Raw genomic sequence first — 25,878 nt, 5'->3', positions numbered from 1 at the left:
TAGGGTGCGTCTAGATTTCTAGGCTAGCGTGGACCTATAAAGCAGCTCTGAAGTCTAATACACCGTGACTATTTTCTGAAATAATTTTTGGACCAATGCTCTTGAGTTAAGGTAGCAAAAGCGTGCCACCGCACCCACGAACACAACCCTCTTCAAAATGGCCGCCCTTCTCTTTTTAAAGGTGGCCCATCATAATTAGTCCCTCTAACTCCCCCTGAAACAAAAAGCATATGCAAATGCTCAAAATCAACATGCAGATGAAAATATAACTGAATAAAAATGTAGGCATGGCACATAAACGAAAACATTTCTTTTCTTTTTTTACTTAAGTGAGCATCATGCAGGGCTTTACTGTGGTAAACGATCAGTCTGCAAGAAACTGAACATTATTTACAACATTATTACCTGTAATCTAAAGCCTCGGCAAACAGTCTTGAGCGCTTTCATGACAGTCTGGAGCGCCAACTTCCTTTCGCATGTCATATGTGCGGGACCTCAAACATTGAGAAACTGGGAAAAGTCAATCTTACCGATTTGAGATCATGCATATATAGGATCCAGGATAAGCACTAGTTCCACTTTGATGAGCAATAGAACATTGTTGTAAACAAACAGTGTCAGCTCACGTGCGAGTTTGCTCCCGCACATACGTCATTACGCGTCAGGAAGTTTGCGTTCCAGACTCCTGTGTCTCCAGACTCACTCAGGACCGTTTGCCGAGTCTGTGGATTACAGGCAATAATGTTTCAGTTTCTTTTACAGACGATCATTACGCTTTATAAGATCTTAAATGAATCGTCAGGAGCCACGGGTATTCATTTTGTTTTGCTTGTATATGTTTTTTTTGTTTTTTTTTACTTTCAAAGTGACGGTCGCCATTGACTTGCATTATATAAATCACCAAGGACTACGGTTTCAGCTAAAAATCGTCTTTACTCTTTAACTGAAGAAAGAAAAAAACGTACATCTTGGATGTCCTGAAGATAAGTAAATTAACAGCAAATTTTCATTTTTTTGAAACTCATGTATCATCCTTCTCTTGTTGAATAAGCCTTTGTTCTATTACAAGCTGTTTTCAGTTATTGAAACTTTAGCCAACAAATTGGCAAGACAGCATGTTGACTTTCTTTCATTCCTCCCTCATAGGACCAAAAGGAAAACAGTTGGAAGGAAGCGAGTGTCCCCTGCATGTGGTACATCCTCCTACCGGAGAAGAGTTTGCGCTGGGCTGCGGTGTGTGTAGAAATGCCCATACCTTCTAAACGCCATGGTCCTGTAATGATCTCTCTCTCTCTATATATATATTCACCCTCCTGTGGCGGCTGACTCCCTCTTCAGCACAGCCTGAGAGCAGATACAAACCGGATGTCCCATGCTGAGGGCGCTGGGACTGGCCGCCGTGCTCCAGGGTGCATCCTCCCTCTCTTTAGACACTGAAGAATGGAAAAAAAAGAACAAAAAAAAAACAAATCAAACGTTGTGACGTGTTTGCATGCAGCCGTTGTAACCCTGCGGCTTGTATAAACGTTGCACACCTCTTGACCACTGAAGTCTAACAATGTATGGAGGATTTTGAACCGAATCGGAGACCACCATGGATGATGGGCCATGATTTAAGCTTCTCAAATACAAACTAAAGATTCTATTGTTGTATGTTAACTATGTTTTCGTAATCCTGTACAGTATTCCTTCACTTTGGAGTGCATCATGGTTTGACGGCTAAAGATTCAAATGCTATAAGAGGACTTTAGAATGTTACGCTGGAGGAAAATAGTGTACGATTTATCTAATCTTGTATATAAAGACAGTAACCCTTCATATGTGTATTCCGATGTTGCTACTCTACACTTCAGTTTTCTTTGATAATTCTGGGTTATGTTTTGAGCCAGAACTTTTAATGAAGTGCAATACTTGGGTGTGCCTCCTCGCAGATGTAAACATATGGAATGTATGTCAATAAAGCCACTGTACATTTTTATACAGTGATACACAGGCTCTTGTGTTTTCCCCCGGCAAGTACAATATCATTTCTGTAGTCAGAATGTTATCGAGGGGCTTATTGTCTGCGGTGTCTGCCCTTTTGTCTCAATGATGTGGTATAAAACCATTTTTCTGTTATTTTAATTGAAAACAAAAGGTGAGTATGTTCTGCTTTTGTATTGTAAGAACATCTTTGGGGCCAGTCTTCACACCAAATCGAAGAAACGCGAGGCAAAACGAGATATATTAGAAATTGTGGCTATTTAGTGGTTGTTTTGGAGGCATTTAGGAAGGAATGTTTGGGGGGTGGGGGTGATAAACAGCTGCTGTAAAAGACAAAAAATGCAACTTGTGAATATGCTTTGTATTATTATCTGTGGATGGAGCTGAATGGTAATAATAAACCGGGTTCTCTGTTCAGCAAGGTACATTACAAAAGGAGTGTCTTGTGCTTTTTTCCCCCCCATCTCATTTATTCATGAAATATGTAAGTTTGAAAATGAAAGCAGCAAAATAGACGACAAATGGGCAGAGCTTGTCGACCCGAGCGTCGTTTCTAATGCTGTACGTCCTAGACTTGATTTCCTGAAATATGTGCGAGGCTGCATAAGATTGTGTTGTGTAAATTTAGTCATAAATATGCCACGTCAGAGCAGTTTGCCCTTGGCTCTGTGCGGTACCTGTACTGTATGTGAAAATGATGCAAGAAATACTTTCTTGTACTTCATAATACAGAATGCAGATAGATGTGAGAAACAAAGCAAATCGGTATTTATACGCAATTATCACAACACGTCGTCGTTGGCTGTCGTCTTGCCGTATTTTAAATGTAATTTAATGTGAGGTGATTTTCAAACTGTAGTTGTAAATGAAAAGAAAAGTATAATGTTTTCAAAAAAATAAAAGCCTAACACTAATTATTTACAACATTTGGATATAGGCTATAGGTAGGTAAACAATAACAACAATAATAATAGTAACCTTTTTTCAGTGTGATTTTCACAGAAACGATCCAGACTAAACATTTATGTGTATAATATATATATATGGTCCACTGACTGATCTGTATAATGAGACAGAGCGCAACGCGTCATAATCTGAAGACCACGCCCACCAAGGGGGAAAAACAAACGAACTGTCTCCATTGACTTTGCATTGCGAGAGGCTGCCTCCTTGTCATTTCTTGCTTCTAACAAAAGACAGAATAATGCCTAAAAGCTGATGTGTGACAAGGTGTACAGCAAACAAGCTAAGAAACCGAGAAATAAGTTTTCATAAGCTGTCGACCCCAAAAAACGAGCGTTTGAGGACATAAAAGTGGATACAGGCTGGAACGAATGGGTCAATTGTGGGATCCTGACACTCAGTATGCACTAAAAATACACTACGTGTGCAGTAAGTTAAACATTTGGTCACTGGTGAGTCAAATATCCAAATGTCAGTTGTATATATTATATTTCTGTAAGATAAACTATCCTGTGTTGTCGATTACGGTCTCCTCCAGCGGCCGTACGTTAGTTCTCAGAGTAATGAGACACGTGACGCTCTGTCTCAACTGCCTGTATCCACTTTTATGTCCTAAAAACACTCGTTTTTTGGGGTCGAGAGCTAATAAAAACTTATTTCTGTTTTTTTTTAGCTTGTTTGCTGTACACCTTGTCACACAGCAGCTTTTAGGCATTTGTCTGTCTTTTGTTAGAAGCAAGGAATGACAAGGAGGCAGCCTCTCGCAATGCAAAGTCAATGGAGACAGTTCGTTTGTTTTCCCCCTGGGTGTGGGCGTGGCCTACATGCGCTCTGTCTCTATAGAGCATCACAGTCCCGCCCACAGCCGGTGCCGGAAGTAAAAATTCAATACAATTTCTCCATTGACAGTTGGGGTATAAGCCATAAAAACGTAACCATACATGGTAGACTTAAAACCAGCTACGGCTGTACTAAGCGATTGTATATGCTCATATAACCGCCAAAAGTTCATGGGGCACTAACCTTGTTTTGAGATAAATGCCTTTTATTCGCGATGTCTTGGAGAAGTACTTCATTACCCACAATCCTAAACAATCCCACAATCCCACAGTGATGCATCTGATTGGTGGAGCTCGTGTAAACCCCGCGAAAGTTCGTGAAGACTCAAGATAAATAAAAAAAACTGTTGCGTTTTTTTGCACTGTATCACTGATGTGACATTTGAACCGAGGAGTCTTCATATATGGTATGAGTCATATCAAGCATTTTATGATGCCACTGTCAAAACAATATTTAGCTTAGGCACACCCAGAGCCATAGAGAGCTCTTCATGCATTTACTGAACATTTGTGTAATAATTTATGGCAAGTTAATAAACTGAATATGATGCACTTTCTGGTTTGCTGACCTTCACTTTTTAATTTTCACTTGTTGTTATTAAGAAAATACATTAAATGTTATTAAAATTAAGGATGAACTATAACTTCATGAATAAAATGAGCATGGATCACAAGTGGGAAATTGTTGAGGCATTTGTCAGCAACCTGCCCGTGGGCCGCTGAAACTGATGAGCAGAACGCCGCGCGGACTGCCAGATCTGCACCCGTGAGCCGCGGACCACCAGCCATGCTTTCCAGTCTATTTACACGATTACTACTGAAAGAACTGCTATAAACGGCACAAGAAAAAGTTCGCGTGGCTGTCGTCAGATTTTAAAGTCGCTCTAAAGGCTCTTTCGCGGTTGTGGCTTCAGTCGACTTCAGTGAGGCGCGGTGGTTTATGGGATGAGTAGTTCCTTCGCTCGGAAATGAAAATATGTACACAATCTTGTACCTTTGACTTTTTTTGGATTTTCTCGCCGTTTTTTCACTCGAAATGATATGTTGTATGCCTATGAGTTCAGCCGTAGCTGGTTATCCTCAGACATGCTCTAAAACTCTTTAGATACGGATTTTCGAAAACGTCAATGGGAGAAATGAATGGGAAATTTACTTCCGGCACCGAAGCGCTCTCGGGCTGTGGGCGGGACTGTGATGCTCTATACTCTACAGATCAGTTGTGGTCCAGAAGGCGTTATTGTCACGTGGCACGTGTCACTTTTCTCCGCTGGCTCGACTAACGTTAATCATAGTAGCTTGTTTTTTTGTTTTTAATTTTCTATTTGTATATCACTCAGATACTAATCGTTGGAAATTGCACATTAAAAAGCGTATATTTCCTAAGTGTCTAAGATAAAAACCGAATGCTGCTCTATGCTCTAGTATCTATGAGGTGTGTGTTCATCTTTCTGAGCCGCCGTGCGCCCCCTAGAGGAAGAGCCCAGTTTGACTCAGAAATACAGCACTCACTCACACTCGACAACAAGTTAGGCCTACAACCAGGGGCGTAGCACCAAATTTTGGGCCCTGGGTACAAACCATCTTGCTGGGCCCCCGTACCAAATACCATAGTGATACCAATGGGTGGGGTATTGCATTTTTATTGTAAAAACACTTAACATGTAAACAAAATAAGCCACACTCTGATTAATATATTTTTGTTTTATTGTCAAAAGTACAAGATAATTGATGATTATTTGTCTGTTTAAAATAAATGCAGACTATAGAATCACAGGGTACACTAACCGCCAAACTAGACATTCAGTCTTTGAATTACGTTTTTAAAATAAGTCATTTTCAATCATTAAGATGTGCATTAAACTGAGAACAATCCTGTACTTAATGTAAGAGCGTGCGCGAGCTAATTTGCATAACATTGCGGTAAAATAGGCGCTAACGATCTGTGTTTTCGCGGGTGTTAGATTTTGACAATGGAGGGAAATATACAGCGTTTTCATGTAAACTTCTGACTCTGGGGAGAACTGCAGCAGAAGAGGAGACAAGCTGCGCAGCTGCCTGGAGTGGCAGTGTGTTGAGCTCCCAGCTCCGCCTCCGTCTGCTTCTCACTCCGTTATTTACCCAGAAACATTGTTTGCTCGCTACGTAGGTTGTGATACTATAAAGTATTGATATATAATTCAAATAGAGTACGAACATAAATGTATGCTATTCTACCTGGAGTAGATATTTATGTTAAAACAATGTCAATGCTCGATGATGCATTTGGAGCTCACCTTTCTTTTAAAAAAACTGAGTGAGCAACTGCTTGCCCTCATTTGCCTTTCTCTCTTTAATCTTCTTTTCTTTTCGTTTTTGAGCCCCTGATTTTCCTTTCTTAAGGAAAGACATGACTCTTCCCCTGTCTTCCTAGTTCCTATCAAGGCTCACTCCAGCTCCTGTCTCATCAACTGATTCACCGACCGCAGGTCCGCAGCAGAAGCACCTGAACTGCGGGTCGTACCATTTACATTGATTCGAGAGGGGTGGTGGGGCCCTGCACAGCATGAAAATGACTTTTTTTATACCAAACCAGTGCCTAACTACAAGTTTAGTTTTGCACAGGAACTTTTTTATTTGTACATAAATGCTATACAAATGTTAGTGCATATATATGTATGTATAGAAAACTGACTTCTAAGGGCCCCCCCCTGCCTCGGGCCCTGGGTACTCGGTACCCTTTACCCCCCCTTTACGACGCCCCTGCCTACAACATCGCCATTTTCAGCGTTGAGAGGAGGCGGGGACGCTGAAATCTCCCGCGGTACAGAACAGAAGTAGGTCAACTAGAAATATCGCCGAGACATACGCACTCAGACTCCCGAAAAAACGAGATACAACTTCATAAATCTGCGCTCATTCGTTTCCAATGCGTGCGTTCTGCTCTACTCTGATGCGTTCAGGTTCCTGTCCGGGTTGACATTCTCACGACTTTTCAGGATTTTCACTGTTTGCGAGCGAGCTGAACGGAGATAACATGAGCAATACGCAAAACAGGTAAACACGGGATTCGCAGCAGCGCAGGAAGGCTGTTGATGGCTTAATCTAACTAGATCACTGGCTCCATGACTAAATATATGTGTAGGATGTTTAGAACGGGCTGATTATGTTTTTAATAATGGATAATATCCCTGCCATGTAATTGAGATGTGTCTTGAGCCGAAGAGGACTCCCTTGCACTTGTTTCTAGGAAAGTTCAGAACCATTTAAACGTCATATAGGCCTATTTAAAAAAATGACACGTTATATATAATGACATGTTGTGTGTATATATATATATATATATATATATATATATATATATATATATATATATATATATATATGAAGAGTTCAGATGCAAAAGACTAGTGCCATTTGAAATTTTCTTCTAGAATGATAATTTTTTATCAAGCTCGTATATTTAAGTTTAGTAACTTCACTTAAATGGCAATGAAGATTACCCATTAATTGTCATTTAAGTTAAATTATTGATCTTAAATATATGAGCTTGATAAAAATGATCATTCTAGAAGAAAATTTCATATGGCACTTAGAGTCTTTTGCATCTGAACTCTTCATATATATATATATATAATATATATATATATATATATATATATATATTTATAATATTTATATATTTATATATATATATATATATATAATAGTCTAATAATTGTTTTAGGGTGCTTCTCTTCTCTTTGTGTGTATTTTCACTGGGCTGTTTATACTTCGCTCCTCATGCTTCACAGTTCTCTCAGGCCCCCAAGAATGAAGAGGAGGTTGAGCAGAGAGCGAGAGGACAGCAGCACCTCGTCCTGCGCTGGGGTGACGGACTCCTGCAAGCGGGTCAAACAGCCCGACGAAGACTCCGGAGAGCAGATGTCCCCCTGGACTCGACTGCCCCAGGAGATCCTGCTTCACATCTTTCAGTACCTGCCGCTCCTGGACCGTGCCTTCGCTTCACAGGTCTGCCACTTCTGGAACCAGGCCTTCCACATGCCCGAGCTGTGGAGGTGCTTCGAGTTTGAGCTCAATCAGCCTGCCAGCTCTTACCTGAAGGCCACACATCCTGACCTGATCAAGCAGATCATAAAGAGGCACTCCAATCATTTACAGTACGTCAGCTTCAAGGTGAGAGGCACATGAGGACGTTCATGGTTACCCAATTACTGCTTTAAACATTACAGCTCACAAATCATGCTGGCCTTAAAGGGATAGTATGAAATATTTACTCGTCCTCATGTCATTCCAAACCTGTATGACTTTCTTTGTTTTACTAAACACTGAACCAAACACCCTACACCTTTGGCTCCCATTGACTTCCATTGTATTTTTTTTTATCAGTGGGAACCGAAACTGTTTGGTTCACAACATTCTTCAAAATGTCATGTTCTGCAGAAAAAACACAGGTTTGGAATGACAGAATTGTAATATTTGAGTGAACTAACCCTTTAAAGAGACAGTTAACTAAAAAATGAAAATGAAAATCATTACCAAATCATTACAAACCTATTAGAGATGGAAAATCGATTTCTGAGAGATTTCTGTTCCTCCATTGAAAGTCCATTCCACCAAAAATTTGAGGCTTCAAAAAGTTCATAAATACATTGTAAAACTAATCCATATAAATCAAGCTGTTTAATCCAAGTCTTCTGATTTATATGATGAACAGATTTCATTTAAACTTTCATTCACATAAATATGAATCACTGCACATAAATAGAGAACATCAAATATGGTAAATGGAATATAGTAGATATGATATACTTGGTAAAAATGCTTGACTTGGATTTAACCTGCTCGATATCGATTACTTTTACAATGTCTTTATGAACATTTTGAACAAATTTTGGTGGAATGGACCGAAGTCTCTGAAGTTTCATTCAAAAAAATCTTCATTTGTTTCGTCTTATGTTTTTTTTTGTTTGTCATGAGGGTGAGTAAATAAGGAAATAATGTAGATATGTAGACTTGCATTACTAAAGAATTCAGAAGATGTGTGCAATTTTACAGTGGCTTTGAACATAAAACATTTGAATATCTGATCAAAACCTAAAATGCATTAGTAGATGCTAAGATATTACAATAATATTGATCTGCCTGCATTGACACCATTATATGAGAACTGAACTGAGCTGGACGATGTCATCACGGTTTTCTCCAGAGCGGCTATATATATATATATATATATAGCCTAACTATAAGTAACTTTTTTACAACAAAAATGAACTTAAGCTGGACTGTGACGCTATTTTCTTCTGGAAACAAACTTTATTGCATTATTTTCCTGTTATCTCTGTAAAGCTGCTTTGATACAATCTGTATTGTAAAAAGTGCTGTATAAATAAAGGTGAGTTGACTTGAGGGTTTGTGTTGTGTTTGCACAGGTGGACAGCAGCACAGAATCTGCCGAGGCTGCGTGTGATATCTTGTCTCAGCTGGTGAACTGCTCTCTGAAGACTCTTGGACTGATCTCCACTGCTCGCCCGAGCTTCATGGAGCTTCCCAAGGTATCAGGACATGCGTTATATGGCTGAGTCGTGTGTTAGGACGATGGGCTGGATGTTTCCTGATGTTTTATTGTTTCCTCTTTTCAGTCCCACTTCATCTCTGCACTAACCGTGGTGTTCGTCAACTCCAAGTCTCTTTCGTCTCTGAAAATTGATGACACGCCAGTGGATGATCCTTCGCTCAAGGTCCTGGTGGCCAACAACAGCGACACACTCAAGCTGTTGAAGATGAGCAGCTGCCCTCATGTTTCGCCTGCAGGTATGACATGTGTTATTTCAGGGACTGGGGGTCCTTGGGATCCACTTTCCTGCTGAGTTTAGCTCAAACTCCACACGCCTGTTATGTTTTAGTAATCCTGACGACTTGGATCAGCTTGTTCAGGTGTGTTTGATTCAACTCTGCAGGAAAGTGGATCTCAAGGGCCAGAGTTGAGAATCTCTGTTCTAGCTTGTTCGGATCATTTTACTGACTCTTTCGTTCGATCCCGTTCTTCAAAATGAACGAATCTTTAATCAAGTCATTTCGTTCATTTAAGTGCCTTTAAATGTTATACTTCTAACAGCCAAATTCCCCGAACACACTCCACCTACGCAATCTTGATCATATTTTGAATTAAGAAATCATTACAATTCAGCCAAAGATGATTTACAGGAAACATAAATATTTAATTTACCTTCAGAGTCTTTCGTTCATTTGTCACGCAAGTTCATGAAATACTCATCACCAGTTTCAATAGCTTGAACACACTCTTTTATTTAAAAAGCTAAATATTAATATCAGTGGTAACAAATTAGAATAAAATATAGTATGTAGTAAATATTCTCTCAAGTAAATTAAATTTCTTTGCATGTTTGCAAAACGTACACAAACTACGAGTAATAGATAGCATTACTACAAATAAAGTAAACAGTGATTGGCATATAAAAGCAGTATTAAGTAAACATTCAGAATAAATACTAAAGTAATCAAATGTGAAACAAACTACTTGGCACTAGCATTCAAAAGTTTGGGTTCAGTAAGAATTACAAAATAATATTAATACTTTTATTCAGAAATTACGCATTAAATTGGTCAAAAGTGACAGTAAAGACATTTGTAACGTTACAAAATATGTCCGTTTCAAATAAACGCTGCTCTTCTGAACTTTGTTCATCAAAGAATCCTAAAAAAAGTACCATAGTTTTCCACAAAAATATTAGGCAACACAACTGTTTTCAACATTATTAATGATAAATGTTTCTTGAGCAGCAAATCAGCATATTCGAATGATTTCTGAAGGGTCATGTGACTAGACTAATACCTTTGCCATCACAGGAATAAATTACATTTTAAAATATATGAAAAATTTTTTTTAAACATTATTAATACTTCACAATATTATTGTTTTTACTGTATTTTTGTTCAAATAAATGCAGTCTTGTTGAGCATTAGAGACTTCTTTCAGAAGCATAAAAGAAAATCTTGCCTGCCCTGAACGGTAGTGTAAATGATTGTATTTTAATAGAAAAGGTATAGAAACAAACTAAATATATCGGCCAATTACACATGTATTATAGCATGCTATTATCACCTACAACAGTAAAGTCTGTGACTCATTGTTCAATCTCTATTCGTCACATGCTGCTAATAAACAAGGTGTGTACAGGCAGAATATGATAACTTATGTTTATGGCTTATTGACATGCCTATGAGACTGGCTTGCCAACTCAGTGGAAAACAAAAACAAAGTGTTACCTTTGCTCTCCTCATAAAGACTACCGTAATTATTGTAATAGATGCGCACCAATGTTTTCACTCTTGCTGGCTTGACTGATGGGACTAGCGGTGGTGTATAAAGATTTCTTACAGGCCCGTTTAGCTCCTATTGGAGGACGGTGTACTTTCATACACTTCAGTATGATAAAAAAATAGAATTAAACAACAAAACTAATCTTTTCATAAAGTTTGTTCTCATAAGTCCCTCTGTGGGTTTTAAAGGGATTGTTCACCCAAATATTACAATTCTGTGATTTATACTCTGCCTCATTTCATGACTCTCTCTCTCTCCCATTAATGCCAAAAATGAACGTTGAAACCGTATTCTTAACTGCTTTTCTCCATATGGTAAAAGTCTATAGGGTTAAAAAAAAAAAAAGTTTCAAACTGACAAAAAAAAGTACATGACGAATTTCACTTTCATTCAATTATAAAGGAGCAGGTCAGTTTAAAAAAAAAAAAAATGTTTTGCGAATGACAAAGAATCATGGGTTTGCAGCAACATGATATGACAATTCTGATTTTAGGTAAACTATTTAAGTAATTTGAAAAATTGATATTAAATGGATAGTTCCAAAAATGAAAATTCTGTCATCTACTTGCCCTCAAGTTGTTCCAAACTTGTATGAGTTTCTGTCTTCTGCTGAACACAAAGGATGATATTTTGAAGAATGCTGATAACCAACAGTTGATGGACTCCATTGGAGGGGAAAAAAGTCAATGGGGTCCATCAACTGTTGGTTACCCATATTCTTCCAAATTCTTTGTTCATGCATTTGTGGAATAAGAGAAAACCTAACTCAGAATTCTGATTTTCAGAATCGTTGAAGAGAAATCAAAATGCATCTGAGAATAATTTTTTCTTTTCTCCACCCTGGACGTTAGTCAGACAGTTTTATTTGTAGTGTTTGGTGAAAGCCATCCGTCTTCTGTTGTTGCAGGTATTCTGTGTGTCGCTGATCAGTGTCACGGTCTGAGAGAACTGGCTCTGAACTATCACTTACTGAGCGACGATCTCCTCCTGGCGCTTTCCTCTGAGAAACACGTGCACCTCGAGCACCTTCGCATAGACGTGGTGAGCGAGAACCCCGGTCAGCAGTTCCACACCATCAAGAAGAGCAGCTGGGACGCCATGCTGCGCCACTCGCCCAAGTTCAGCCTGGTCATGTACTTCTTCCTGTACGAGGACGAGTTCGGGCCCTTCTTCCGCGACGAGATCCCCGTCACGCACCTGTACTTCGGCCGCTCGGTCAGCAAGGAGGTCCTGGGCCGCGTGGGCATGAACTGCCCCCGTCTGGTGGAGCTGGTGGTGTGTGCCAACGGGCTCCGGCCGCTGGACGAGGAGCTGATTCGCATCGCTGAGCGCTGCCAGCACCTGTCGGCCATCGGGCTGGGCGAGTGCGAGGTCTCCTGCGGTGCTTTCGTGGAGTTCGTGAAGATGTGTGGCCGCCGCCTCTCTCAGCTGTCTATCATGGAGGAGGTGCTCATCCCAGACCACAAATACAGCCTGGATGAGATCCACTGGGAAGTGTCCAAGCACCTGGGGCGGGTTTGGTTTCCAGATATGATGCCCACCTGGTGAAATGCACAACAATTGCTTTCAAAAGACCATTGAAAAGTACGCCTAAGTATTATGGGCTTTTTATGTGGTCTTCAGTTCATTCTCACGGTTTGTACATAGATTTGATTTGAGATGTAAATTCCCTCACTGCTCATGATTAATGTGGACTGTTGTGTTAAAGGGATAGTTCACCCAAAACATTCTGTCATTTACTCACCCTCATTTCAAACCTGTATGATCTTTTCAACTGTGGGACATAAAAGAAGATATTTTGAAGAATGTTGGTAACCCAACAGTTTTGGTGACCATTGACATTGACAAAAAACTGTTTTAATTTTTTTTTTTTTTTATACAATATATGTTCCACAGAATAAAGACGTTTGGAATGACATGAGGGTGATAGTTTTCATTTTTGTGGGAAATGTCCCTTTAATGGCTTGTTGTGGCAAATTTACACGTAAATTAATCTTACAAAAGCTTATTGAGGCCATATTTAACTCTAAAATTAAAAGAAAAAAATTACAATTATATTTGTTTATATTTTGCATCAAAAAGAAATTAAGCCCATTTTAGGACCATTAAGATTTTTGTCATTGTGACATTATTGAAATAACAATTAAGCGTTTTCCCCATCCTTTTAATAATGCATCTCTTTGAGTTATTTGATTTGTTAATCCCATTAGATTGTCATTACAGTAATGTTCTATTTCTTTAATCAGCGTAAAGACACTACAACAACTTAGTTCCGTGATGTATATTACTTCTTAAAAATATATTTTTCCTCTGCATGACAATTTTAGGGATTGTGGGTCACAATACAACAACAAAATTGAGACAATTTGCGAAAAATATTTTTGTAACATTTACTTACTAAATAGAGCATCGCTGTACACATCATACCATGTATATATGTTACATTTTCAGATTATATTGCAAAATATGTGTGTGGGTGGAGGCGGGAGTTGTTATTTAGAAAGGAAACTGAAAGCTGTTTTATTTAGATCAGATTCTAGTCATATGCAGATATATTCATTGTTCATGTCTTGACGTGCTCCGCAGATGCTCATCTATTTCTCCACTTCACTTTTCCTGCACTGTATCTGTGTAGATGGCTGTTTTCAGTGGCTCAAACTGTAAAGGGTGGATCTCGTGTTAAATCATTCATCCATTAGAGCACAAACAGTGATATTTAGTTTAAATGCATAAGCTTTATCCAACCATCCATTTCCCAAAGTGCTTGTCCAATCAATGTAGGGTGACAGGAATGAAGGGGCCTATCCCAGCGGCTCAGGCCATAATCCCATTTTGATGACATGGTTTGTTGAACCAGTTCTCAGTAGGACTCTTCAGCAGCGCCTCCTAGTGGCAGGACAAGCCATAAGACTTTATTAAGAGCGGATTCCCTTCACCAACGAGTGGCTTCTCACTAACCAGTTCACCAACACAAGCTCAAGGTTGAAGTGTACATACAATAAGTGCTCACTTGAAAGTGTGCTGATTTGGTTTATGTAGATAAAGAACTGTATTTTGTGTGATTTGTTTTGTGTGTATTAATACATAGATTTGGTATTACAGTGCTTTTGTACAAAAATGTATAGTGAATAATATGCACCTTATACGTACCAAATGGAAATATTTCTTTTGTGTGGTTTAAGCAAGTAGTTGCTCATATTTTGAGTTAGCAGGGAGTGCAGAATAATATAACGGCATATTATTTTCAAGGTATGTTGGAGTTGGTCAGAGAGGAAGGAAATAAAAGGATCAGTGTTTGTCTCACAGAACACTTGTGTCCTCAAATTTGGAAAGAGATAGTAAAAGAATTTTAGAGATACAATGAACCGTTGATTGGTTTCTATTGGATTGCATGAAGAATGTTGTGCAATGAAAAACTGCAGATAATGAATTGATTTATTTCTTTTCTGGATACGCGTCTTCAGACCCGGCTGCATTAACATGCGCCCTTCGATTCAGTTCAATATGATTCAGTATTGGAGTGAAGCAGTCAAAACGTTTTCCTTTAAGAAGGAAGCTCCATGTGTCTGTATATAAAATACTGTGTTTTTGATATAAATAGAAATACTAATGTATACTTCTGTGGAGGTTCAAAGTGTTTCTGTGCTGATCTCTTTCAGATGAGTGGGAATTATTCCTTGATGGATCTTTACCCTTGTGATTAGTTGATCGCCAGTGTAATTTATTGTTTGCTTTTTTTTCTTTTCTTTTTTCTATTAATCTGATTATACTGATAGTTTAACATTGAGTGAGATGCTCCATGTTGATTTAAATGCATATTATATAATTTATAAAAAGTCAATCGCATGTAAGTTTTCTTTGACTAATTACCCAGAATTAAAGGCTGTATCGGCTTTTGTAAATGTAGCATCTAAATGAAGAAAACTAAGATTACTGTCATCATTTGAAAGCAAAACATTCTTGAAAATGAACCGAAAAGGGAATCTACAGCGCAGTAGTTCACATACAATTTAGTTATATCTTTAAAATAACAAAGCAAGGCTTTAGTCAGTGCATATCTTACAATTTTAACTCATATTTTTTAAAACACAAAGCTTTTTGCTAGACATGACTTTTTGAAAGTGCATGCTGATCAACTCAAAGTGTACAAATAGCATCAAACCAATGTATTTGATTTTTATGAAGCAAGTGAGCATATTGCTTGTATTGCTAATATGAAAGCATTACATTTCTTGTGTTATAACATTGTCTTTTGTTCAAATAAATAAAGGCAAATAAACATTTGTGCAGACACTGTGTGAATGTTTACAATTTAATTTACATTAAGGCAACAATATTCATAAATGTGTTGTACAATAAAAAACATTCTAAAAAATTCATTTTTTCATGCATTAGTACAAATTATTATCTGGAAAGGAAGTAGAAAATTGAAATGTGTATTTTATTCAGTATTAAAATATGTTCATTATGGAAAAGGAATCTCCTCATAGGTTATTTTTAAGTAAGGATATTTCATCGGCAGCTTCCAATATTCAGAGTTGTAGTAGAAATAGAAGGTCTTCTCTAGGACCATCTTTTCATAAGCCTCCAACAGGCTCATAATCATTTCTATCACTGACTGGTGAGAGCGAAACGAGTGATAGAACTTCTTAATGTCCGTGGCAAGATCTTTCGTAGAAGACTGCTGAAAGATGGTGTCATCTCCCAAATAGAGAGGCTCTCCGCTGTACAGATAGATCTTTGTGTAGTTGGTTGGAGTTTGGCTCAACAGTTGGGCGCCCAGCTCCAGCAATTTCTTATATGTGCGGTGCACAAACTGAGAACAGTCGTAGGACTCAAACCATGTTGTGGCATTGGCACCAGGGTCTGACTTTACCGTCCACGTCTCGTAATACACACCCGTTTCATTGTCCTTCTGAACCCACAGAGCCAACTCATTAAACATCGCACCTAACAACACAAAAATACACAAGTGAGAAAAAGAATCAAATCCAGACGAAACAAGGATGGTGTAAATAAATCAGTATATTAGAATGATTTCTAAAGGATCATGTGACACTGAAGACTGGAGTAATGATGATGAAAATTTAGCTCTGCATCACAGGAATAAATTACATTTTTAAATGTATTCAAATAGAAAATAGTTATTTTAAATTGAAATAATTTTTCACAATTTTACTATATTTTTGATCAAACAAATGCAGCCTTGATGAGCATAAGATACTTATTTCAAAACATTAAAAAAGTAATGTTTCCAAACTTTTGAATATAGATTACAAACTTACCCGAAATCTCTCCTATTTTCTCCAAAGTCCCATTCTGCTTCCAGTGTAAGTCGTCGATGCCGTCATAAAAGCACGCAGCTCCCTGGTTACACCAGAACGGAGCACTCACACCCTCTCTTTCATGAGGAAAAGTGCAATTCCCAAGCTGAAACAGCTCGTACCACTCCATAGTGAAGTTTCTCCCAGTTTTTGCGCTTCCAAAGCCAATGGCATCATGCATGACATGCTGAGGTGAAAACTCTTGATTAGACTCAGATGAATAGACTCTTAAAGAAAAGAGGCCAGCAATTCACTTACAAACTTTCCCAAGATGTCACCATATTTGAACTCCCACACAGGAGTCTGAAGTCTGAACACTGAGATGACGTCGAAGTCTCCCATGACAGGTATCCGACCATCTGGATCTCCAGTGGGACAGAACGTGTATAAAGCCTGGCAGAAGGGATCAACATCTGGACGTCTGTCAACTCGCCTAGAAATTGATATGAAATTGTGTTACATCTGCTTTTCAGCGAATAGGTTTGGCCAAACGACGTTTGGATGTCGCTTAAAATTGTGAAGTAGTTTATTTTAATTCACTAGAAATGTAAGTGTATATTTAACTTGCATCTAATTTAAGGCTCTTGCTTGCTTAGTTAGGGACACTTAATATTCAACAATATTATTGGTTCGACTGCACTGACACTATTGGATGAGAACTGAACTGAGCTGGACGGTAACATCACTGAACAGTAATTTAATAATTGATCTTTACAACATAACTGAATTAATACTGAACTGACTTCAGCTGAACAATGACACTGTTTACTTGTAGAGCTGCTGTACAGCCAATATTAACACTGTTTGCATCATTTAATTATCTTCCTGTTATCACTGTAAAGCTGCTTTGAAACGATCTGTATTTTATAAGCTCTATATAAATAAAGGTGACTTGACTAAGAAATCATACATTAAAATATTGTGATTAATGTATATTTTATATGCATATATTTAAATGTTCATATTCTACTGAGGTCCTTACTGAAATTAACATTACCAATTGCGTCTCTTCATTGTACATGACAATAATAATTTTATATACCAGTTTATTATCTACCTCTTGACATTAATTCCACTTTCATTTGCATTTATAACACATTTGTATACTTCCATTTTGCGCATAACAATAAATTGTATATCTGGACATGCGTAATTCTGTCTATTGTGCATGATATTTTCTATATTACTGTATTGTATTGCATTTCATTTTATTGCTTTTTTATTATTGTGTTACATTCCTTTTCATTGCCCTTTATCCCAGTTTGTACTTTTTTCTACAATGGAAGCTCCTGTCAACAAGACAAATCCCTTGTGTGTGTTAACAATCTTCATTAAAGCTCAATCTGATTCTGAAGACTAATTAATAAACCATCGTGCAAAGTAACTTTTGAAAAAAAAAATGGAAAAAAAACTAGAAAAAAAAACCGACTGAAGACGAACCGATATAAACACTTGTAGTCCTTAGTGCTGGCAATGTAATTGAGCTGAAGTGTACAGTGGCTGCAACTTACTGGTAAGGCACTGGCCAGACCTGCTTCCCATTGACCCTAGAGACGACCAGCCCCACAGTCCAACAGTGAAGAACCGCGTGAATGAAGTGAAGGGAATACTTCATCTCAGCATAATCTCCGAAAATACCAATGTCCTGTCTTTCTTGCAGCTGTTACTGTTTTGTCTCACATCCTTGTTTCAGAGAACACTGGTCACGTGACAGGCTAAATTGAGTCAACTGGTCAGTCACGAGTTTTTTTGTTAAGAGCTACATTCATGTCAAAATAAAAGTCACGCTCTAAAAAATAATAATAATAATAATAATAGTAATAATAATATATGTGGCTTTATCTATGTTTAAATTAATTATTACTAAATTCTCAAAATTACATTTTGTTCACAACAAAAATTAAAATTAAAATATGCACTGAACTCAAACAGACATCGTCTCAGCTCAGCCAAGTTATTTATTTAAAAATGTTTTACCGCATTGGGAAAAGAAGAGTTTAGAAAAATCATACATGCACAATTTAAATTTTTCTACTAATCTAATATCAAGCATTTAGCATAATGTTTTTTGATAAAAATTATAATTTCACTCAAGGGTGTCAAAAAATTTTAACATAGAAATAATGTTTTATTATAATATATAAACACACACACACACACACACACACACACACACACACACACACACACACACACACACACACACACATATAACGTTACATATATACACACATATATATTTCTAAAACGAGTGTGACCGTTCTTGGGGTGAAACTGTCTATGGGTAAAAGCCATATACTGTCTATGGTAAAAGCAGGGTGATAGTCACTACGCATGTGTCTGTCGCGGCAGTGCTATGGTAACAGTAAACAGCCTTGACCTGAAGTTTTTCCTTTTGGGGTTGTTCCCACTTATCCGTTCATTAAACTCAAGTTTATCATGACAGACGCTGGCTCTGAAGAGTTTGACGACGAGCAAGGCTCTCTGGGGGTGAGTCTTTGTCACAGTTTATTCTCAGTTCGCAGTGTGTTCACAGTAGAGATGACAGTAACCGCTCTGTGTTGAAGGAGTATGAGGGAGACAGAAATGAAGCTGGGGAGAGACACGGACAGGGCAAAGCTGTCCTGCCTAATGGAGACACTTACCAAGGAGAATATGAAAACGGCAAGAGATCTGGCCAGGCAAGTTTTGTCCCTCACAAAACACTGTTATTATGCAGTTTCTGTTCTCATAAATAAAGGAAAGATTTGATAAACCTTGTGTTGATATCAGGGCACATATAAGTTCAAGAATGGGGCCAGATACATTGGAGAATGGTACATGGGTTTAAAACATGGACAAGGCATATTTTATTACCCAGATGGCTCCAAATATGAAGGTAAATCTACATTATATTATCTCAAGTATACCAGTACAGTATATGTGGTTTGTTAAGGTTATCATGAACTAACAATGACACTTGACTTTACTCAGAGTTAAGACTGAGTTGTTATTGAAAAAAAAAAAAAACTAGAAACTAAAACTATTAAAACTATTTTTGTTAATTGAAATACAGCTGAAGTACTCGGACTTCTAACTACAGTCTTCACGAGTGATATTTCTTCCTCTTCCTCAGGAAGCTGGGTGGATGACCAGAGGCAGGGTCATGGTTTTTACACATACCCCAACGGAGACACATATGATGGTGAATGGCTGAAACATCATAGGTAGTTGGAATGCGGCTCTCTTTTCCACTGATCTAATCCAGCAACCTGTCGAATCTATTAATATTAGTTGTAACAGTATTCATAACATCTTCAGTTCAACTAAAAATGAATGGCAAACTATGATTATTAATAAAAGTATCTGATTGTCTGTCTTTTTCCCTTTTAGACATGGGCAGGGTTCATACACATATCATGACTCAGGTTCTCAGTACATGGGCAGCTGGATCATGGGTAAAATGGAGTCAGCCGGGGAGATCATCCATCTGAACCACAGATATAAGGGCAACTTTGTCAATAATAATGTAAGGATTACTCTGCATTTATGGTTCCGAACATATGTAGTAGAAAATGGTTTGTAGATCTGTTCAAATTGGGTTGCGGACAGCAGGGGGTGGGGAGGCGAACTGTACTACATTCAACAATGAAATGCAACTATCTGTATAGTAAGAAAAGAATAGCAAAATAAATAGACTCAAAAAGGTTTGAGAAAATGTTTCACACAGCTTTTACTGTCAAACACCTGAACAAGCTAATCAAGGGTACAGGACAATTGCAGATAGGGGAGTTTGAACTAAACTTTGCAGGACAGGGCCGGATTTGAGGAACCCTGCTCTATATTAACTTTAATATAACAAGATATCTGCACTTCTCTCACACAGTGATCACTGTGTTTCTTACTAATTATTGTCTTGTTATTGTCTAGCCCTCTGGTCCAGGGAAGTATGTGTTTGACATTGGGTGTGAGCAGCATGGAGAATATCTCCAGATAGATCAGGTATGTCTATTTAATGTTTTACAGGATGTCTTTCTAATATCATGAGAATGTATTTCAGGTAGCATGATCACATAAATCTGCAGTAATTGTTTACAAAATGTTCCTCTCTTTGTTCTCAGTCTTATTGTTTTGTTGTTATTTGGCTTGTTAAGAGAGTTGTTTTAAAGACCCTTGTGAAAAAGAAGTGTGCTTATTTTGTATTGAATGAGAACTTGTAGTGTGCTTAATATTTTTTGATAGTGTAATTTTTCAGTAACACTTTATTTTAAAGTGTACTTGTTACATATGTTACATGTACTTACCATAGTAATAACCGTAAATTATGCATAATTACATGCAACTAACCCTCAACCAAACCCTAATCCTACCCTAACCCTATAGTAAGTACATGTAGTTAATTAATATTACTCAGTACTTAAATATTTATATAAAATTGTTACACTTTATTTGAAGGTGTCATTGTTACAGTGTAACCAATTTTTCACAAGGGCAGTTTTCTTCTTTAAAAAGATTTCCCTTTACTGAAACTCAAGACTGCACCAGATGAAGAAACCAGTAAGGAAGGGAAAGCCTTGAAGTTGTGTTCTCCCTTCTGCCATCAGATCCTCTCTACTGCCATTTTGGCCTTTGGAGATGAGGGTTTTATGGCAACTTTCAGATTGTTAATGTGCCTCTAAATAGTGCAGTTTGCCAGTTGCCTGGTGCATGCCAACAGAGGACCATGAAGAGAAAGTCTTATGCCGTGTTCTTTCCCTTAGACTGTAGTCAGTAGTGGAATGCCCTTAGAACATCGAGTGGATGAAGCAGTTCACTGGAGTTTCAGAAGTTTTACAGCTTGGTATGCTAGTAAACATTGCCAAACACTAAATAGATGTAAATGAAGTAAATAAAATCTATCTCAATCCTGTTACAAGCAAATTAACCCTGTGAAAACAGAATATGATGCAAATGAATACATAAACGCATACCAAGACACTAAAAACATTTAAAGTCTGTTTGTGTCTGTTAGAGGTGAATAGTAGAACATTAGAATAGTAGAACAAAAAAAAAAAAAAAATAGGGCTTGAATTTCGATTTTTTTAAATACAACACTAACCACCACAGTACTGTCCTAAACATCTGTTTGTCTACAGGTATATGCAGTGTCAGATGTTTTAAATCATGAGCACATTGCATCCAGTGAATTATAAAAAAATAAAAATAATAATAATTATTGAAATGTTTTACATGTATGTTTTTTTAATATGTATGTTCTGTTAACAATTCTTTTCACACAAATTATTTTGTGTAAATTATACCTTTTTAGGATCTACATGCATTTTGGGAATTGGGATTATTCATTTTAGCTCTGTTGTACCCTACCTATAAGAATACGTCTATATTAAATGAATTTATGTGTGAAGTCAAATCATAATAAAACATTTTGACAGCAGGACAAAGGAGATGCAGAGGAAGTTGAACCTGCCTTAAACACCACCTTGAAGTGGAAACCCAAGGCACTTACTGGGTTTCCTGTTTGGGCTAATGAGAATTCTGCCCCGTCAGGTACGTCCACATCCAGTTCTAGATATAAAACATCTTGTTGTAGGATTGCATTTACACAGTGAAGGCCCATTCACACCAAGCTGTTGATATTTGAAATCAAAAAAACAAACACGCCCCTACCCAAAAGGATCACACCCCTATCTTGATGGCTCCGCCCCCAAATTCATGAACACTATGCAACACAGGCGCCTCCCCCTTTATGAGTGGACGCACCCCTTACTGCTGATTGGCTACAAGTGTGTTTTGGTGCTCGGTCCGATTCACTTTCAACAGCGTTTCTCAGAAATCGCTTACTGCACCTTTAAGTGACTTTGAACATAGTATGGTTGTTGGTGCCAGACGAACTGGTCTGAGTATTACAGAAACTGCTGATCTACTGGGATTTTCACTCACAGGCATCTCTGGGGTTTACAGAGAATGGCCCGAAATAGAGAAAATACCCAGTGACTGTAGTTCTCTGGGCGAAAATGCCTTGTTGATGCCAGAGGTCAGAGGAGAATAGCTATTGTTCTGCTTATTCTAATCTTTAAAGCAGGATGGATTCTGAGTAGCTGTCAATGTGTTTGTCATTCATCATCTGAAAAAGAAAAATTGTTCTGAAAGTGATCCCAACTATATTTCTCTGTGCCATTATCATTGTAGTTGTGGTGTGGACTCTGCTATTCTTTTATATTTAGAATGATTTTCAGAATTATATCTTTATTGTTATAGTTATCGTCCTTGGTGTGAAAGGGCCTTAATGCTGTAATGCGTGTCATTTATTAGCATTTGTAGTCACCTTCTCTCACCTTTAAGATTATTTTTTATGTTATTGACCTATTATATTCACAAATATGTAAATGTAAGAAATGATAGAGTCCATCCTCATTTAAAGGAAGTGCATCATAAAACAACTTCTATATACTGCTATTTTACCATTTTAGACATTTCGACAAACATCTTTGAGTCATAAATTCAGTAAGTTAAAGTGTCTGTGTCTGTTCATTGTAGATCAAGCCGTGGTGGAAGGGTGAGAAAGACAGAACCCCAAAAGATGATAAGAAGAAAGAGGACCTCTAGATCATTTATACCTGCACATATCTGTCACTTCTCATGTTTAGGGATAACTAGAAAATACTGTAACAAATGCATTGCTAGTTATTGTTAGTAAACCCATTAACTAACTTTAACTAATGGGACACTGTTGTATAGCATTACTGCAAAATCTATTAATAGCTGATTTGGAGGCCCTGGTAACTGAAAAGTGTTGTATTTCACAAACAGCAGAGGGCGCAATAAACCAGCCAAAAATGATTATGAATTATGACGATTTTTTTTAATTCATAAAAACAAACTAAAGCGAATGTTGAGCCCTTCATTATTTTGTGTTTCATTTAGAGAATGTGGCCTGTAACTAATCTGTTTTGAAGACTCAGATACTTGTTAACAATCACTTTTAAAACTTTCCCAATCTAAAGCATGTTCGAGGAGCACCTTTTTTTGCACATATTTCTAAACCGTTTTAATCATCAGAGATTCAATAAGGGTCTAAAACTGATGTAGTAATGTCCTGACAAAAAAATCTGAATCAGAATGATCTTTAAAATACAGTATCCTGGAAAAAAGATGTTACTTTTTTTGCTGAGTTTATATACCATAATGTCTCTATTATATTATACTATTTATTTCATTCTTTTCTGGTGGTGATTCTCATTAGATTCTAATTAATATAATACAATTGTTTGTTTGTTTGTTTAGTTTGTTGTTGTTTTTTTATCAAAAATGAATGCATAGCTTATTCAACAATTACTATAATTAAAAAAGTAGACTCATCTACAAGCAGCATCTTCTTTACTCAGGACAGCGACCCGCTGATGTGTGTCACTTTGCTCTGTTTCCTGCACCAGCCTGAGGACAAACACAGGCCATTGTGTGAGTCATTCTGTTGACCCGATCGTGTATCAGTTCTGATACACAATAGAGGGAGCCGAGGGTGAGGGCAACGATTGGTCCACTGCACGTGTTCTTTCAATGCCTTTCTGAATCACGTCACCCACACTCCTTCTGCCTAACAAGCTTCACCCTCCATTGGGCAAACAGACTTCTAACCTTCTAACTGTGACTGGGGGTGTGGCTTTAAACTGGCTTGACCAGATTTCCCAGGAGTCTGTGTGTTTTTTTCTTTGATAGACATAACTGACACCAGTGGAGCGGAGGGAAAACTCGCACTAGCACATATTTGTGTTCCTGGAAGCTGCAATTGCCTCTGATGAATTCCAAGGACTTTGTGAACGCTTCAACAGGTCCGGCTTAGATCCTACTGTACAAGTCAGTGGCCAGATAAAAGTGCAAATTGAAATGAAGTAATATTCAATCTTCCAGGGATTAAAAGCAATAACAGGTCATTTTTCTCTTTATTTGATCAGTTTAGAAGGGAGAAACCATGATATCCAGGACTCAGATAAAATATTCTTATATAAAATGTTCAGCCCTCTCTAGGTCAATGGAAGATCTCAATGTAGTTATGGAAAAGAGAAATTATCATTATATACACATATACATACATACATACATACATATACATATACATACACAGTAATCAACATTCGAATTGGATCAAAACCTTTCATCAAAGTTATACATGAATTTTGAACAATAACTGTTCTTGTCTTAGGACAACTTTGATGAACTTTTTTGATCCACTTCAAATGTTGACTGTGTATATATATATATGATAATATACTTTAAAAGATATATTGAATGTAATCTGAATGTAAATGTTAATTGCAATTGAATGGAAATGCATGATAGTGTAAATTTATATTAAATGCAATTAGTTGAACGTAAGAGTGCTTTTACTTTTTGACCCACTTAACTACATATTTATATACAGTTTCTTAAATACATCTATTGTCTTTGAAATATGGATAAATTATATCGCTGAAAGTACTGATGAGCATTTATGGTAAACTGAAATATACTTTAATGTCAGCTTTAATTACATTTGAATGTCACATTGTCACATCGTGTCCCATAGAGATCAAGGGGAGGTAGGCTCAGGACTTAGATATCATCCAAAGACGATTTTTATTCAATGCCAGTGGAGAAGTAGGAGTGTACAGATTCACAGTGAGGTGAACAAAGAAAAAAATACAAAATAAAATATTTAAAAACATTGTATTAATATACACTTGACTCAGTGCAAACTCTGATGTATCAACAACCGCAAGAAAACAAATTGCTACAGGCTGCAAAATCTACAATGGATACATTCAGCCATATGACCCGGCATGTGGGGCAACTGTTTGCAATGTGGGAATAAATACAGATTTGAAATAATAAATAACAAAATGCATAACTACCACTTGTCTCTGTGTGGTTAATGGGAAAAATACATCAAAGGAAAACTACAGTAGACATAACACGTTGTGATGACCGCTGATATGTGCACCTATCTGCAATCAACTCAGACAGTATATCTTAAACTTATTATAATTGAACGTTATAGAATAATAAACCAGATTAAACAATTGTATCATCAACATAATAGACTGCATCATAGTCAACAGAAACACAAAACCATAAATAACAAATGTAAAGAACCATAAGTCCATAAACAGTTTGTAAAGACTTCACATAATGCCATAATCGCAGTAGTGATGATGTCATCTTAGCACCCGTCATCACACACATTTAAAAATATTTGTAATTACACATTATATTAATTTAGTACATTTATCTTGCAATTCAGTACATTTAAAATACATTAACTTTAAATGTATTGTTGAAAAAAACACTACAGTTAAAATTATAATCAAGTACTGTAAATATGCTTTAGTATGTTAGTCAACACATTGAAATAAGTGTACAAAAGCACAACAAAAAAATTGAAACAAAGATTTAAAGTGTACTTGAAAAAAGAGACTTTTTACGTTTTTAATGC

The 25,878-nt window shown here is 37.3% G+C and overlaps 4 protein-coding genes across 17 annotated transcripts in view; 3 read left to right on the top strand and 1 right to left on the bottom strand.

Moving 5' to 3' along the window:
* mycbp2 (MYC binding protein 2) overlaps positions 1 to 2,418 on the top strand; it is a 112,556-nt gene extending 110,138 nt beyond the window's left edge. For all 13 annotated transcript variants that reach the window (XM_082175283.1, XM_082175280.1, XM_082175279.1 and 10 more), the window contains one exon: positions 1,147 to 2,418. In XM_082175283.1, the coding sequence (XP_082031409.1) occupies positions 1,147 to 1,262 (116 nt within the window). In that variant the 3' untranslated portion in view covers positions 1,263 to 2,418. The remainder of the gene's footprint in view (positions 1 to 1,146) is intronic.
* A 4,164-nt stretch (positions 2,419 to 6,582) lies between these two features.
* Positions 6,583 to 15,397, top strand: fbxl3a (F-box and leucine-rich repeat protein 3a). The gene is made up of 5 exons (XM_082175297.1): positions 6,583 to 6,818; positions 7,556 to 7,937; positions 9,194 to 9,316; positions 9,404 to 9,575; positions 12,014 to 15,397. The coding sequence occupies exons 1-5, from the start codon at positions 6,799 to 6,801 to the stop codon at positions 12,652 to 12,654; spliced, it is 1,338 nt and encodes a 445-aa protein (XP_082031423.1). The 5' UTR covers positions 6,583 to 6,798; the 3' UTR covers positions 12,655 to 15,397.
* Positions 15,398 to 15,404: 7 nt separating this feature from the next.
* Positions 15,405 to 18,116, bottom strand: cln5 (CLN5 lysosomal BMP synthase). The gene is made up of 4 exons (XM_082175299.1): positions 17,942 to 18,116; positions 16,689 to 16,863; positions 16,392 to 16,617; positions 15,405 to 16,056 (listed from the first exon to the last, which is right to left on the bottom strand). Exons 1-4 carry the CDS (start codon positions 18,043 to 18,045, stop codon positions 15,572 to 15,574), a joined length of 990 nt encoding a protein of 329 aa, XP_082031425.1. The 5' UTR covers positions 18,046 to 18,116; the 3' UTR covers positions 15,405 to 15,571.
* A 506-nt stretch (positions 18,117 to 18,622) lies between these two features.
* On the top strand, positions 18,623 to 23,249 carry rsph1 (radial spoke head component 1). 2 transcript variants are annotated; one of them, XM_082175307.1, is made up of 8 exons: positions 18,623 to 18,920; positions 18,998 to 19,111; positions 19,203 to 19,308; positions 19,546 to 19,636; positions 19,803 to 19,938; positions 20,340 to 20,411; positions 21,845 to 21,956; positions 22,947 to 23,249. In XM_082175307.1, the coding sequence occupies exons 1-8, from the start codon at positions 18,870 to 18,872 to the stop codon at positions 22,967 to 22,969; spliced, it is 705 nt and encodes a 234-aa protein (XP_082031433.1). In that variant the 5' UTR covers positions 18,623 to 18,869; the 3' UTR covers positions 22,970 to 23,249. The 2 variants fall into 2 exon arrangements, with proteins under 2 accessions (XP_082031433.1, XP_082031432.1); XM_082175306.1 differs by having other exon boundaries at positions 18,625 to 18,920; positions 21,842 to 21,956.
* The last annotated feature ends 2,629 nt before the right edge of the window (positions 23,250 to 25,878 follow it).

This window comes from Leuciscus leuciscus, assembly GCF_965113295.1.
Source record: "Leuciscus leuciscus genome assembly, chromosome: 7".
Taxonomy (NCBI): Eukaryota; Metazoa; Chordata; class Actinopteri; order Cypriniformes; family Leuciscidae; genus Leuciscus; species Leuciscus leuciscus.
The sequence above is the reverse complement of the archived record's forward strand: the minus strand, read 5'-3'. Positions and strand labels throughout refer to the sequence as shown.